General features: G+C 36.2%; 1 protein-coding gene across 14 annotated transcripts in view; it reads left to right on the forward strand.

Moving 5' to 3' along the window:
• Positions 1 to 17,632, forward strand: part of C2CD5 (C2 calcium dependent domain containing 5) — a 96,163-nt gene that overhangs the window by 1,590 nt on the left and 76,941 nt on the right. For all 14 annotated transcript variants that reach the window (XM_012785481.2, XM_012785486.3, XM_076007595.1 and 11 more), the window contains exons 3-4: positions 8,009 to 8,095; positions 15,293 to 15,464. In XM_012785481.2, coding sequence (XP_012640935.1) covers positions 8,009 to 8,095; positions 15,293 to 15,464 — 259 coding nt within the window. The remainder of the gene's footprint in view (positions 1 to 8,008; positions 8,096 to 15,292; positions 15,465 to 17,632) is intronic.

Consider the following 17,632-nt stretch of genomic DNA (forward strand, 5'->3'; position numbering starts at 1 on the left):
TTGCCAGATCTGTGCTAAGTACTTTTTTTTTTTTTTTGAGACAGAGTCTCACTTTGTTGCCCAGGCTAGAGTGAGTGCCGTGGCGTCAGCCTAGCTCACAGCAACCTCAATCTCCTGAGCTCAAGTGATCCTCCTGCCTCAGCCTCCCAAGTAGCTGGGACCACAGGCATGTGCCACCATGCCTGGCTAATTTTTTTTGTATATATATTTTTAGCTGGTCAATTAATTTCTTTTTATTTTTAGTAGAGACGGGTCTCGCTCAGGGTGGTTTCAAACTCCTGACCTTGAGCAATCCGCCTGCCTCAGCCTCCCAGAGTGCTAGGATTGCAGGCGTGAGCCACCACGCCCAGCCTTGTGCTAAGTACTTTTTCTTAGTCTTCACAACAGTCCTTCTATAGGAACATTGTTATTATCTCATATTATAGATGAAGTAACTGAAGTCCAGGGACTGTAAATAATTTTCCTAAAGTTACTTAGTTTATAAATCTCCATAGCCTGGTCTCTTTTCTTAATCACTGTGCTAATCCTGCCTCTCGAGACAAGGTGATGGGTATTTTATTTGAGTATAGAAACTTAATTATGTTTCTGAAGGTTTAAAACGGCTTCCTAAGAAAGTTACATTTGAGGTGGGCCTTGAAGAACGTCTAGCATTTTACCAGGCAAAGGGAATATCAATGGCAAAGGCAGAATGGGATATGCGATATGTTCAGGGAATCATCTTAGTTTGTAACATGCATGTCTGGTGTAAAAGGGGATATGTGGGTAGTGGAGATTGTGGGGGATGAGACTGGAAAGGTAGATTGGAGTCAATCCTCATTTTCTATACTATTTTTCCTCTATTCCATAAGCAGGGGTAAGCCAGGGGAACTTTTAAAGCAGAAATAAAATAGGATCATGTATCTATTAGATCTGGGGTCCCCAACCCCGGGCCACCAACAAATACCAGTCCATGGCCTATTTGGAACTGGGACGCACAGCAGGAGGTGATCAGCAGGCAAGCTAAGCTTCATCTGTATTTACAGCTGCTTCCCATCACTTGCATCACCACCTAAGCTGCGCCGATCCTGTCAGATCAGCAGCAGCATTAGATTCTCATAGGAGCGTGAACCCTACTGTAAACTGCGTATGAGGGATTTATGAGGATCTGTGTGTGCTAGATTATGAGAATGCACACTCCTTAAGAGAATCTAATGCCTGACCTGTGGTGGAGCTGAGGTGGTGATCTAGTGCTGGGGACTGGGTGCAAATACAGATCATCATTAGCAGAGAGGTTTGACTGCACAAAAGATGTAATGTGCTCGAATCATCCTGAAACCAGCCCCTCATCCGAGTCCATGGAAAAATTATGTGCCATAAACATGGTCCCTGGTGCCAAAAAGGTTGGGGACTGCTGTATTAGATGATTTCTTTATAGGACGACCTGAAGGGTGATGCTATTGATGGACTGGACAGATGAGAAGTGAGGCAGGGAGATCAGTTAAGAAGGTGGCAAAATTATCCAGGCAATATATGGGAATGGGAATGGTTTAGAAGAGAAAGATTTGAGGGACATTTATTAGGTTAAAATTGTCAGGCTTTAATAATTAAGTAGATTTTGCTGGGGAGGAAAGGGGCAGATTCAAGGGTGACTCATTACTTCCTTCTTTCAACAAATTGAGTGTCTGTTATTTGCAAGGCTCTGTGCTAGTCACTGGTCTAGCCAATGCATGAATATATAGATGGTGGTGAACAAGACAGACTTGGTTCCTGCGTTTATGGAGCTTGTATGTTAGTGGGAGAGACAGACATTTAAAAAGTAAAGAAATAATTAAGTATATAATTAACAAATTGTGATGAGTGCCCTGAAAGACAACAATAGAAGCAAATAATAGGAAACACCTCCTTTAGGTTGAGTAATCAGGGGAGGCCTCTGAGAAAGCGTCAGTCAAGTATAAGACCTGCTGGAGCTGCTGAGGGAGTGTGTGTGTGTGTGTAGGGGAGGGGGTTGGCAGAAGAGGAGCTGAAGAAGAGCTGCTGAGGGAGTGTGTGTGTGTGTGTGTGTGTGTGTGTGTGTGTGTGTGTGTAGGGGAGGGGGCTGGCAGAAGAGGAGCTGAAGAAGAGCTTGTTAGTAGAGGGAAGACCCTGAGGAAGTTTGGTATGTTTTAGGAAGTGAAACATACATGTGGCTGGCATGTAGTCAGTGAAGGGGAGAGTGGTGTAAGATGAAGTTGGAGAGTTAGTCAAAGAGCCAATCAGGCAAGACCTTACAGGCCATGATTAGGAGTTTGAATTTTACTCTAATTCAATGGAAAGCAGTTGTTCAGATGAGCACTTTTGTTGCTAGGTGGAGAATGGATTGAAGGCGAAAGAGTGGAAGCAGGTAACTGTTAATAGGCGATTCTGTAATAGTTCAAATAAAGTGATGTTGGCCCATGTGATGGTTTTGGTAATGGAGAGAAGTGGATAAATTGGACATATATTTTGAAGATAGACTCTAGAGGATTTGTTGGTATATTGGAGTCAGGGACCAGGGAAAGGGAAACTAAAGGTTGACTCCTAGCTTTCTGGAGTCATTGAGTAATTTTCTGAGACTCCAAGGGGATGGCAGAGATTGAATGAGGAGAATCATTTTCCCTTTGAGCATATTAGGTTTGAGATATCTATAGAACTTTTAATTGGAGTTGTCAAGAAGGCAGTTGGGTTTATGACTTTGGAATTCAAAAGAGATGTCTGAGTTAAAAATCAGCTCATGCAGGCCATTGTTTCTGAACTCTGTGAGACCTAGCACCCCCTTTATTCAGGCATTTTGAAATGTCCCCTTTACTATCCTGGCATAACATTCTTTAGCTCAGAAAACCTATCTATATTCAGTAATTTAAAAAAATCAATACAGTGCTCAAACTCTAATATATCAGAAATAAAAGTATTTTTTGTTATTTCAATATGGAAATACTTGTTCATGACCATAACATAAAATATGAAGTAACAGATTGAGTCAATGAATATTTATTGAGCCTCTTTGTATGTCTCAGCCATTGTACTGGATGCTGGGGATAGAGCAATTAATAAAACACAAATTTCTTCAGTTGTAGAACTTACATTTTAGTGAGAGAAGGGAGTTCATAAAGAAGATAATTAAGTAAAAGAATATACTAGGTAGCAAGAAGTCCCTCATGTGGAGAAAATAAAGCTGAGACACAGAATAGGTGCTTCACTTATATGTAAAGTCACATGAATATTACTGCTCCTCACACAGAGTGAGATAGTTGTGTAGTTTTGGCATCTCAGATAGATCTTTATTGCCGTTGGTTATTAGATTGTCCAAAATAGTCAACTCATGGGAAAAAGCAGAGTTAACTCTCGATTTACATGATGGTTGTAGTTTTTGACAACTAATGTATATTGAAATCCTATTATGATATTTTTATCTGTAAAATTGAGTTAGGGTATAGGCAAATTTCTTACCCATATGACTATCTGGTGGGACATTTTAAAGTCATAACATGGGACAAATCTTCGTTGTTGGGGATTCTCTCCATTGTAGTATACCTAGCAACTCTGGCTCTTCCTTATTATGTGCTACATATATTAATGCTATTTATAAATAATGCCACAATTTCCCCCAAAACAAGAAATGCTGCTAGAAATTTCTAAAGCCTCTTGGGAATTGGTTCTATCTCTTTTTCAAACCTCTGACTTATGGGGAGAGAGAGAAAAGCAGGATGGATGCTTGAAAAAACTTGGTAGTAAGAGGTATATTAGAGGAGGAGGAGGAGGACTAGGAGAAGGAAACTGAGATTATGGGGCAGTGGATGGGAGAAAAATGGAGAAAGTAATGTCTTGGAAGGCAAGAGGGAAAGTTTCTAGAAAGAGGAAGCCCTCACCTGTCAGATGGCACTGAGAGGTCAAGTATAAGGACAGAGAATTCACTGGATTGGATAATATGGGGGTTTTTACTGATCTTGACAAGAGGCATGGTGAGGATGGAAGCCCATCCTATAGTGACTTAAAAAAGAGAATTAAGGTAGATGGGAAGTGAGGAAGTAGAAACAGCATAATGCAACTGCTTCAAGAAATATTGCTATGAAGGAGAAAGAAATAGTGTGGGATTTGAGAATTATGTAGCTTTTAGTATTTAAAAAAATAAAGTAGAAGATATTAGGACATATTTGTGTCCTAACAGGAATAGTCTATCGGGAAAGGAAAAATTAATGCAGGAAAAAGGGGATAATGTAGGACTAGAATTTAATAAAGGCATAAATTGATGTAGACTGTAAGTAATACAAGCTCATAGGGGGAGATAATGAAGCTTAGGCTAGTCATGAGAAATCTGTATTAATAAAATTTCCATAGGCAGAAAGAAAGAAAAAGGGGTACTTCTCAGGTAAATAGGACAAACTTTATAAAAGCAAAAGACAAGATAAATCATGTGTAATTGAAGGGAGGGTTCTTGCTGAATAGAAGTGAGAATGAAATCTAAATAAGGTAAGGAGGATACAGATTACTGAGTAGTCTGAAAATTAGGGGGAGAAGTCTATACAGTTGAAGCTCTTAGCCAACTTCCATTAACTGACTTATTGCAGTCCCCAGTGCTCTATATTCCTCCCATAAGGCATATTCTTGAATAACCCTATGACTTGGGCTACTCTCCAGTGTGCCCGGAGTCTCACCTTGGTTGGTTGGCTGATACACTTTACCTAGAGGCATTTGTTTTTATTTCCAAATCTGTTTATACAACTGTATTTGTTATTCTAATCTATTTAAATCTTATATAAATTGATGAAATGAGTGTGAAAGAGAAGTTAATGCTAAGACTTATAGAAAGTCTTTATAGAAAGACTTATAGAAAGCATGAATGTAAAGACTTACAGAAAGTCACTAAAAATTGCTCTTGAATTAGATGGAGAAAAGGTTGTAAAAAATATAGGATTCTTCATGCTTTTTTTTTACAGGTAATTCTAAATACTGTCATTTCATCAACCCAAACCAGAAATCACAGAGGATACATTATGAATGTGGTTTATGTGAAAAAGATGCAGAACTCTGAACAGTAGACCCTTACTCAAAGAAGAGGCCTTAGCCTTACGTTAAAAGACAGAGGAAGAGATGTTTGTTTATGTTTTATCTTAAAATGTTTATGGTTTGTATTATTTTTTATGATTCTCTGATTTAACCAAGTTATTTGACTAACTGACCAAGTACTGGTCGTGATTGCATTGGTTGAGAGAATTTCTACTGTATATGAGGCAAGACGTTAGGGAGCCAGTGGAGAGCAAGTAGTACTTAAAGGTGATTATTCTTGCAAGAATCTCTAGGGTAAATAAGATGGGGTTCTGTGTAAGGGAGATATTAATGGAAATATATCTCAATATTAATGTGTGTGTTACAAACTGGTTAAACTAAATTATCATTTAATGTTTTCCAGGAGCCTTTGAGGGAACAGGGAGAGGAAAAGAAATTAATATTTAATGAGTACTTTCTATGTGCCAGACATTTTGCTAGCTAGCTCTGTATGTATTATCTCATGTAATGGGCTCTACAGCCCTGCTTTTCAGGGGAGGAAACAGATTTAAATAACAGGTTAAATAACTTTCTCAGGGTAATTTAGCTAATGAATGAGGAAAGAGAATGCTTTGCTTTACTGGAGGAACTTCCATGAAAATCACTGATGTTCTTGTTGTAACACATTCGTTTAATTGCTAAGTAATAAAATCTCCTTTAAATTAAATAATACCGAATGAACTGTGATTCTCCTTTACTAGATTTTGAAAACATCACAATGTTAGCAAAATATGTACTCTAGCCTTTTTCCTTTTTCTAAAATCTTGTTTTAGGTTTGTTTGTTTGCTTAATGAGGTTTGTGGGCTATCTGACCGTTCCTATATCTAGAAGGGACAGCTGGCCAAAAAAAGGCATAGTGTAGCGCAACTGCTATAGTGAGACAAAAGTGAAGAGGGCTCTGAACTTACAACTTGAAAATGTGCTTTTTTTGCCAGTTGAGCCAAAACTTTTCTGAATGGTTTTATAAATCTCAACATTTTACTTCAAATAGAGTGGTTTTAGATAAATTAAACCATAAGTATTTATATCATGCCTTGAATATTGAAATGTGATGAGAATTAAATAGTAATTGAGCAAGACCCTCTCTTCTGTTTATTTTCCCTCGTTAAGTTTCATTTCTTTAACATTGTGATTTAAAAAAAATACGCAAGTAATACATGAGTAATTTCCATTTAGAAAGATTTAACTACTCATATAACTTAAAAGCCTTACTTTACTACACTGTACTATATTCCCTACACTCTGTCAATCCCTTCTACAGAGATAATTGTCAGTTCTTTGGCTTGTGTTCATCTACTTTTCCTCCACTCCTTTAAAAAGAACCAAAACTTATGTACACATTTTAGTTTTAGACACAAAAGTAATCATACTTTATATATTCTGTTGCTTGTTTTTTCAGTTATTGTGTCATTGATATCTTCCCATGACAGTAAATATAATTGACTCCATTTTTTAGTAGGGATCCATCTGATTTGTTCAGTAACTTTCCTGTTGAATGACTATTCAGGTTTTTATATTTTTTTGGGAGGAGGGCTTATGTGAAAGTACTTCCCTGGGTTAAATTCCTAGAAGTAGATCCAGAATTCTATAATTTGAATCAAAATAAAGTTATTACCACTTGAATTTAATTTTTGACTTTTTTTTTTAAAGAGGGTCTCTATCTGTCACCCAGGCTAGAAAACAGTGTCCAGATTATTGCTGTTTACGGTCTTGAACTTCTAGGCTCAAGCTATCCTCCTCCCTCAGCCTCCTGGTACTACAAGCATGTACCACAATGCCCTGCTGATTTTTTTTTTTTTTCCCTAGAGAGGGAGGTCTTGCTACATTGCGTAGGCTGGTCGCAAACTCCTGGCCTTTCACGTAGGCCTCCCATAGTGTTGGGATTACAGGTGTGAGCCACTGTGCCTGGTCAAATTTTTGATATTTTTGAATTTTAAAACAATGCATTAAAAAATAGGTAAGATATATACGTGGTTTAAAATTCAAAAGTTACAGAATGAGTCAGTCTCCTTTCACTGCCCTTTAGCCAACCTCTTTTGCTCTTTCTAGTGGCTACTGTTAATATTTCTTGTATATTCTTCTAGAAATAATCTGTGAATATATAGGTATATACCTATTATGTATACCAACTTTAAAAAATTTTTTTCCTCCCCAATGAATGCCATATACACTGTTCTGCAGTAGAAAGATGTATATCTTGGCTATTGTTCCTTATCAGTGCATAGAGAGCTGCTTCATTCTTCTATTTAGCCCTGTGTTGTGTTGCTTTACTTTAGTTAATTTAACTAGTTCAAAATTGATGAATATTTAGGTGGTTTTCAGTCTTTTCCTAGTATTATACTGGCTTATGTATGTCATTGCATACCTGTTTGTGATAAATTGTAAGAAGTAGAATTTCTAGCTTAAAAAGGGTATAGGCATTTAGAATTTGGTATATTCATATGTTATCAAATTGCTTTCCATAGAGATTATTCTGATTTACACTTCTACAAATGAAGTATAACAGTGCCTCACCAATACTGTTCTCAAACCTTCTGATATTTGCCAGCCTGATAAGTAAGATGTTGTTTTGTTTTGCTTTTCTGTAAGTATGAATGAAATTGATCATCTTTTGATATGGTTAAAGACATCTGTATTTCTATTTCTGTGACTTATCTGTTCATGTCCTTTGCCCATTTTTCTGTTGGGTTGTTGATCATCTTCTTATTGCTTTAGGAGCTTTTTAGAAATTGAGGAAATCAGCTCTTTGTGAGCTGGTCAAGCAGAACAGTCGATAGTCCCTTGTTTCAGGTATATTCTAAGACTTACCTGGACCCATCTATACCTTTTTCCCTTTGTCTCAGGAGTTAGTAATAATAGTCTTTTTTCCCCTCCAGGGTTAATCCTTCTCACTGCTTGGCTGACATTAAAATTTACTTTTATTCACATTTTTGATATTTATATTTAAATCATTTCTTATTTGTTATAGGTAAAATTTGGCAATACCACCTTTAAAACAGATGTGTACCTCAAGTCACTCAACCCACAGTGGAACTCAGAGTGGTTTAAATTTGAGGTAAGTTTTTAAATGTCATCATTTTTTAGTATATTCTTTTGAGGTGACCCTTTTCATTCCGGAGTGATAAGAGTACCTTTTATTTAGGTAAAGTAATTTTTCTACACCATAAAAATACTTTCTGCTTAATCAGGAATATTGAGTTTTAAAAAAAATTACTTTATAGTTAAGAAAATAAAATACATGATAACACAGATGAAAAAGATAGAAGTCCTCAAATGTATTATTATTATTGTAGTTTTCCCTGGATTTTAGCATATACCAAAAATTACTTAAGAACAATGTTTAGATTACAAAATTTAAAAAAAATTATGGTAAAAATATGTCATAAACATTGCCATTTTAATCATTTCTAAGTGTACAGTTCGATAGCATTAATTAAAAATTCACAATGTTGTGCAACCATCACCACTATTTTCAAAACTTTTTCATTACCCTAAACAGAAACTATGTATGCACTAAGCAATAACTTCCCATTCTTTCCTCTCCCCAGATGCTGGTAACCTCTAATCCACTTTCTATCTCTTTGAATTTGCTTATGCTAGATAATTCATATAAGTGGAATCATAATATTTGTCCTTTTGTATCTGTCTTCTTTCACTTAGCATAATGTTTTTTTTTTTTTTTTTTTAATTATTTTTTTTTATTTTGGCATATTATGGGGGTATAGCATAATGTTTTTAAGGTTCATTCATTTTATAGCATATATCAGAATTTCATTTCCTTTTATGGCTGAAGAATATTCCATTCTATATATGTATAGTCCACATTTTGCTCATTTTAATTGTATTATTTATCTTTTTGTTGTTGTGTTGTAAAAGTACTTTGTATATTCTGAATAGTAACACTTCATCAGATATATAATTAGCAAATATTTTCTCTCATTTAGTGGGTTGTCTTTTTGCTTTCTTGATACTGTGTTTCCTCAAAAATAAGACCTACCCAGAAAATAAGCCCTAGCAGGATTTCTAAGCATTTGCACAATATAAGCCCTACCCTGAAAATAAGACCTAGTGATGGGCGTGGCCACACAGCGCATCTGCACAACCCATGCACTTTCTCATGGATCGGTAAAGAAGATGAGCAGCCTTTCTCATCTGCCCTATGAGAGCAGATGAGAGATGGGGCCAATGGTTCTAAAGGAAATAGAGTTGCAAGAAATTCAGGATGGAATTTGGGGTTTGGAGAGTTATGATGTTCCAGAAGAAGACAACTTAACTGTATTTGAATAAATGTAGATTGTTGTACTATTCTTAAAAAAAATAACACATCCCCTGAAAATAAGCCCTAGGGTGTCTTGAGGAAAAATAAATATAAGACCCTGTCTTAGGCCGGGCGCGGTGGCTCACGCCTGTAATCCTAGCACTCTGGGAGGCCTACACGGGCGGATTGCCTGATGTCAGGAGTTCGAAACCAGCCTGGGCAAGAGTGAGACCCCGTCTCTACTATAAATAGAAATTAATTGGTCAACTAATATATATAGAAAAAATTAGCCGGGCATGGTGGCGCATGCCTGTAGTCCCAGCTACTCGGGAGGCTGAGGCAGAAGGATCGCTTGAGCCCAGGAGTTTGAGGTTGCTGTGAGCTAGGCTGACGCCACAGCACTCACTCTAGCCTGGGCAACAAAGCGAGACTCTGTCTCAAAAAAAAAAAAAAAAAAAAAGACCCTGTCTTATTTTCGGGGAAGCACAGTAATTTCTTTTGTTCAACAAAAGTTTTTACTTCTGATGAAATCCAATGCATTTGTTTTTATTTTGGTGTCATAGCAAGGATCCATTGCAAACTACAAGATCATGAAGATTTACTCTTATGTTTTCTTTTAAGGGTTTTATGATTTTAGCTCATATATAGGTTGTGAATCATTTTGAGTTAAGTTTTTGTAGTTGTGTGAGGTAAGGGGCCAGCTTCATTCTTTGTATGTAAAAATCCAGTTGCAGCTCATTTGTTGAAGAGACTGTTCTTTCCACATTGAATGGCAGCAGTACACACAGAGATGGAAGGTGATTACAACCAAATGGCTCATGGCTCAGATCTGAGGAGATGTCTCTGAGAAGGGGGCTTCTCACTTCCAAACTTAGGTCCCTTTTCCTTCCTTTCCTCTTCTTACTCATGCCTCCTCATCAGGCCCTTACGCTCCCTCACTTGAGGTGCTTGAACCTGGAGAGACTCCATCCCCCATCCCAGGTTTTTCCCATGTGCTTTCCTTAGGAAGCTTGTTGTGCCCATCCACCTACCTGCGTTTTTGCCCTCTTTCTCTGCACACAAATTAATTTTTTATGGTTCAGTCTGTCAGCATGCCCAAATCCTCCAAAAGATTCCAGGCACTGTACTTGGCTTTGGAAACAAGAAGATGAAATATAAAAAAAGATACAGAAGGCTGAGGCGGGAGGATCAGTTGAGGCCAGGAGTGTAAGACCAACTTGGGCAACATAGTGGAATCCTGGCTGTACCAAAAAAAAAAAAAAAAAAAAATTACTTGAGTGTGATAGTATACTCTTGTGGTCCCAGCTACTTGGGAGGCTGAGGTGGGAGGATTGCTTAAGCCCAGGAGCTTGAGGCTGCAGTGGGCTATGATCGTGCCACTATATTCCTACTTAGATGGCAGAGTGAGATCCCATTTCTAAGAAAAAAAAGATACAGTTCTCCATCATAGAGCACTTACTAGCCCAGACACTGGTGAGGTGTTTACTTTCGTTACCTTGTTAAATTCTTGTAACTCTGTGAGGCACCTTCTATTTTACAAATGACTCGGAAGTTCAACTCAGAGCTAGTTAAGTGGTAAAGTGAGGACTCAAACCAAAGTCTTGACTTCAAAGCTATTACCAGACCATCACACATTACAGCTTGAAGAAGTGTCTTCCACCACCCTGCCTCCTAAAATTAAACATCCTTGTCACTGATTGCTCCCTGTGCTAGCAATGTTTTCCCCACTTTTTTTGCTCTTTTTTAGTGCTGTCTAATCATATGCCATTATCATACCATTTTGATTACTATAGCTTTGTAGTGAGTTTTGAAATCAGGAAGTGTGAGGCTTTGAACTTTTCTGTATGTTTAGTTGAATTTTTAGTAATGGACTATTTTGATTCTCTTTTCATTTTCTTTTGTGTATATGCACAGATTTTTCTTAACCATTTCCAAAAATGTCATTGTGTATTTTGAAAGACTTGTTGTTGCATATGTATTCAATCTATGCCATTTTTTTTTTTTTTTTTTTTTTGAGACAGAGTCTCACTTTGTTGTCCAGGCTAGAGTGAGTGCCGTGGCGTCAGCCTAGCTCACAGCAACCTCAAACTCCTGGGCTCCAGCGATCCTTCTGCCTCAGCCTCCCAGGTAGCTGGGACTACAGGCATGCGCCACCATGCCCAGCTAATTTTTTATATACATATCAGTTGGCCAATTAATTTCTTTCTATTTATAGTAGAGACGGGGTCTCGCTCTTGCTCAGGCTGGTTTTGAACTCCTGACCTTGAGCAATCCACCCGCCTCGGCCTCTCAGAGAGCTAGGATTACAGGCGTGAGCCACCGCGCCCGGCCAATCTATGCCATTTTTAACTACATTAAGGTAAAAATGTGAAATATATGAGTCAGAGAAAGTAATTGGAGTAACTTGCTTGTATGATTTCAGATAGAATTATAAAGTGCATTTTCATTACCATAACAAAACAGTCAAATGCTTATATAGCTTTATTTTGATGACCTGTAGGCCACCTTGCCCCCATAACCTAGAAATGGTTAAAAACAAATGATCGTGGTTAATTACATTGTTACTGGAATGGTGGGAGGAGACAGGTTTCATGTGTTAGTGAATTTTTAATTTTTTTTAATTTTTAAATTTTTATAATAGAGACTGAATCTTGCTATGTTGCCCAGTCTGGTCTCAAACTCCTGGCCTCAAGTGATCCTCCCACCTGGGCCTCCTAAAGTGTGAGCTGGGATAACAGGCATGAGCCACTGTGTAATTTTTAAAGCTAAGGAGTATTCAAGTAGCTTATTTTAAAAACATAAAACATAACGTATTTGTACTTTTCTGAAATAAGGAATTTTTGTATTACTAATGGGTTTTAGAAACTAAAGTTACCAGCCATTTCCCTTATTATTTAGTAAGTTATTGTTTTGACTAGTACTCCCATATTATTGTGTATGGTGTGAAAAATGTTCTTAAACTTTGTGCTTATAGTTAACGTTGGTTATATAGTTCTTTTTTAACCCTGTTTATCAGTTATGAATTGCATTCAGTTGTATATATCGTGAACACTCAAATAAATGTCTTAAACAAGAAAGATGTTTGCTTTTTTTCTCCTGTGAAGAAATGTTGAGCCAGGGATGTAAGGGCAGTGTGGTAGCTCCATGCAGTCATTTGGGACCCATCTATCTTTTTTCTCCATTATCCATACATAGCCTGTGTCTTCTCTTAAAATGACTCAAGGTCACTTTAGGCTCCAAGTTAGCAGCTGGAGTTCCATTGATGATGTCAGTGTTCTAGGATGGCAGAAGGAGCTAAAGAGTCCAGGAGGTGGAGTGGTGAGTTAATGTAACACTTTCAACTGAGGAAGCCCTCTTTAAGAAATTTTTCCCCTTCCTAACAAGCTCTATGTAATAATTTTTGCTTGTATCTCATCAGTTGCAAGGGAGGCTAGGAAATGTCTTTCAACATAGCATGGCATGTTGCTATGCAGCTAAAAAATTTCAACATTCAAAACATTTCTGAGAAAGTCTTAATTGATAGTATTTCATGGTTTCAAATTGGCTCAATTTAATCTTAAATATTCTTAATTACTTCATTATAATTCTTGAACTTCTATATTCAGATTATTCATATTATTAGCTGTCTATATCACAAGCTATTTCTAATCACTTAGTTGATATAGAGCCCTTTCATGTTGGGGAAGGGATACCTCAGTGTGCCATGAGAGGAGATGGTGATACCCATAGGTGAAGGTATAGATGGTTAAATAAGTGTACATTGAGAGTGTAATTAATGGAGTTAGAAATTGGGGAGAATGTCTTTGGAGGAATGGTTTATGGCTTGGTTTATGATGCTTTCATTTTTATTAAATGTATAGATAACACAGTAGTGGTAGAGAGAATGCCATGGGATGGTAGATCATTCAGAATGGATTGGGATTCAAAGTGATAATTTTATTTTAATATTCTGTTATGGAAAATTTAAGCATGTACAAAGATAGAGAAATTAGTATATTGAACTATCTATCTGTCACCCACCTTTAAGAGTTATTTATAATCTGCTGTTCTTATTTTGTTTACTTCCCTCACCCCAGATTTTTTTTTTTTTTTTTTTGAGACAGAGTCTCGCTTGTTGACCAGGCTAGAGTGAGTGCCGTGGCGTCAGCCTAGCTCACAGCAACCTCAAACTCCTGGGCTCAAGTGATCCTCCTGCCTCAGCCTCCCGAGTAGCTAGGACTACAGGCATGTGCCACCATGCCCGGCTAATTTTCTATATATATTAGTTGGCCAATTAATTTCTTTCTATTTATGGTAGAGACGGGGTCTTGCTCTTGCTCAGGCTGGTTTCGAACTCCTGACCTCGAGCAATCCACCCGCCTCAGCCTCCCAGAGTGCTAGGATTACAGGCGTGAGCCACCGCACCCTGCCACCCCAGATTTTTTGTGTGGAAATATTTTAAGACAAATTTAAGATGTTATGCAGTTTCATCTATGAATTCCTAATTATGTATCTCTTATAGAGAAGGATCTCCTTTTTAAAAACAAAACCACAGATCACATTAGCTCATTAGTGATATCAACAGTAATTCCTTAATGTACTTTAATTCTTAAAATAATCTTCAGAGGCTCAATCATTAGCCTGAAATCAACAAAAAATTAAACGGGATAGGGAGAGGCATGTTTCATATTTAAGTTTAAAAAACTAATCAAAGAGGCTGGGCGCGGTGGCTCAGGCCTGTTATCCTAGCACCCTGGGAGGCCAAGGCGGGCGGATAGTTTAAGCTCAGGATTTCGAGACCAGCCTGAGCAAGAGTGAGACACTGTGTCTCTACTAAAAATAGAAAGAAATTAGCTGGACAACTAAAAATATATAGAAAAAAATCAGCCAGGCATGGTGGCGCATGCCTGTAGTCCCAGTTACTCGGAGACTGAGGCAGGAGGATCGCTTGAGCCCAGGAATTTGAGGTTGCTGTGAGCTAGGCTGACGCCACGGCACTCTAGACAGGGCAACAAGAGTGAGACTCTGTCTCAAAAAAAAAAACAAAATAAAATAAAATAAAACTAATCAAAGTATAAGGATTGCAGAGATATTACTTAAAACATATGTAAGGATAATACAGAGATTTTAGTCAACCACAGACTCAATCTTAATTAATAGTGTGGCATGTTTGATGTAAAGATGAACATTCATAGACTGCATTTAAAAAGTATAATATTCTAATTATAGGAAATAATAGTGCTTTTGTATTCTGTCTCAATCTTACTACTATCCATAGAATGTTCATTCTATGCACTACATTTGATGAGGGGTACTAGCAAATTAGAAGATGGCATGTTACCCAGAGGATGGCAGCCAAAATAGTCAACATGTCTTCCACAAGGGAGAAATTGTTTTTGCTGTGTTCTCTGTTATAGTCCTTCTATCTGCCACAGTGCTTGGGACATGATAAGTACTTGATAGTGACTGAATAAAAGAAGAAGAGAGGGTAGACGTTTGTTTTCTGATCTTAATTCATGAATTTAGATTGTTTTTTCTTACATAAAGTTAGTTTTGCTTACAGTTTTATTCTCTGAAATTGTCTTTAGAAGTTTTGGTGTCATTGTGCTTGTTAGCATTCTTTCTTTCTGTAGAAAATATATGAACTCTTTTATGATATAACTTAAGCATTTTTGCTGTATATCATAGGCTTAGTAGTAAAATACAGAGCAGTATATAAAACATGGAGTTAAAACTTTGTGTTAATCATCCTATCTTTGTGCTTGGAGGTGAACTATACTCTTTATTTTCTTCAGAATGATGATATCTTGTATAGAGAAAGGTGTTATAACTTTTTGTTGTGTGTTACTCTATCTTTGTGCTTGCAGATAAATCTATAAGATTTTTTTTCCCTAGAAATAAGCTATCTTTTGAGGTGTGTGTGTGTGTGTGTGTGTGTGTGTGTGTATAGAGAGAGAGTATGTGGTGATTAAGATCTTAAAACTATATAGATTTAATTTTAAGGTACACTTTTAGGTGGATGATGAAGACTTACAAGATGAACCTCTACAGATCACAGTTCTTGACCATGACACTTACAGTGCAAATGATGCCATTGGTAAAGTGTACATTGATATTGATCCTTTACTGTATAGTGAAGCTGCAACAGTCATCTCAGGATGGTTTCCAATATATGACACCATACATGGTAAGGAGTAATATTATAAGAAAATAAATCACAATTTTAATCTATTTTATTTATGCTTAAAGACTTTTGTGGTACACTTGGGTTTTAAAATATGTACCTTTAAAAGATGTCTTTTAAAAAATAAGCATCTAGTAGTGGTGTTCATAGAATTGTTACTTCTCTGAATGTAATTTGAAATAATGCTTGCTAACTTGGTGCAATATAGTCAGTAAATGCATTATTTAAAAATGAGCTAGCATTGGTACTCTGTATTTCTAAAACATGTTTTCTAACTGGTAATATTGATGTTTTCTACTTAAAAATTCTTCAAAGGATTTTTGTTGCCTGAAGCAGGATTCTGAAAGTATGGTCTAGGAACATATAAAAGTCCCTGAGATTCTTTTACAGGGTCTGTGAGTTGAGAACTGTTTTCAATGTACTACTCAGATGTCATTCTCTATTTTTATTCTTACCTTCTCATGATATACAATGGAGTTTCCTAGCAGTTTTATGATATGTTACCATACATTTAACACAGAGCAGAAATGAGAATCTGAGTTTCGTTAACTGGACATTAGAATTGCAGAAATGTAACACATTGCCACTCTTATCACTAATTTGTTTTTGAAAATATTTTTATTTAAAAAGTTGCTTATGTTAACATGAATGAGTTTATTATAACTTTAAATGAAGTAATAAGTATACTTTTTTATTAATACATTCCCAATTTTTAAAATATGGTAAATATTTTATGACCAGATATGAACAGGTAAACAAAAATTCTTTGAGATACTCAATTATCTTTAAGATTGTAAAGGGGTCCTGAGATCAAAACGTTTGAGAACTGCTAGCCTAAATGCATGTCTCTTTAGAATGGCAAAATGACCCATTCATAACTGGTACTTCTCTCCCCAGCTTTGCCACTCACTGCCTTTTTTTTTTACTTTTTTTACTTGGCAATTCCATTGATAGTAGTTTATTATAAGAAAATAAGATATTTGCTGAGATTTGTATATGTTTATTGTTGACATTATTTATATCCTAATATTTACCAATGTTTAAAAAGGTAAAACAAATTGAAAAACAGGATTTACTTAAATAAATTAGGGCATATATAGACCCTGAGTTATATAGTCAGGAAAAAAAACATGTTTTCAGAAAACAATGTCATAGGAAATTTCATGATATATTATGAATTACAAAGTTTAGGTTACAAAACATCCAAAATTTGTTTAGAAACACAGGAATTGCCTATATGCAATTATCACTGCAGAAATTGGTAGAATACGTTATAAAATATTTGTCCTGGAGAGTTTTATTTCTGGATTATAATTTTATTTTCCTCTTTGTCTTTTCCCCTATTTTCTACAATGTGTATGTATTTCCTTTGAAATCAGGAAATAAAATCCAGTCAAATATTATGTTACCAATTAAAAAAAAGTTGCTGAAGAACTAATCTGGGCTTGGATTAAAGGCAGTAGCTGCATGAATGAATGAATTGTCCAAACATTTTATATTAAATATTTTTTATAGATGGTCTATTGTGTTTATGGGCCCATTGTTAGGAACATAAATCTTTCTTTAACATTTCAATAGGTAAATTAGAAAGTCACTTTTCTTTGTTCTTCCACAGTAAATATAAATTTGACATGAATTCAGGACAGTCAAATGAAAATGTTTTGATAAGGGCTGGATCATTCTTATTTATTAGAGTGTGTTCTGAAAACCATTATTCTTGGAGTGTTTTAGTTAGCTTATTTTAACTTATATGCATTGAAATGAATAAAACAACTTTTTTTGTTAAATCAGATTCTTGCATTAATTGTTAAGAGTATATACTTTGGGATCAGAAAGATCTGAATTTTAATCCTGGCTCTGCCATTTTTTAGCTACTGACACTACATAACTTATTTAACTTTTATTAATTAAATATTAATCTTTTCTTTTGTAAATGAGGATGATACTACTACAGAAATTACCTTATTGGATTGATGAGATATGTAAAGCATTTAGTATATTATCTATCCATGCCCAGCATATGTTACCACCACCATCATCATTATCATCATCATCAATTTAAGTGTGACTCCATTCCAGTTAGTTTGGCTGAAATAAGTGAAGACTTGTGGCAAGAATGAAAATCATTCTCTACTGTATAAATCTTCTGCTTTAGAAAATAATTTAAAAAC

The sequence above is a fragment of the Microcebus murinus genome, chromosome 10, assembly GCF_040939455.1.
Source record: "Microcebus murinus isolate Inina chromosome 10, M.murinus_Inina_mat1.0, whole genome shotgun sequence".
Taxonomy (NCBI): Eukaryota; Metazoa; Chordata; class Mammalia; order Primates; family Cheirogaleidae; genus Microcebus; species Microcebus murinus.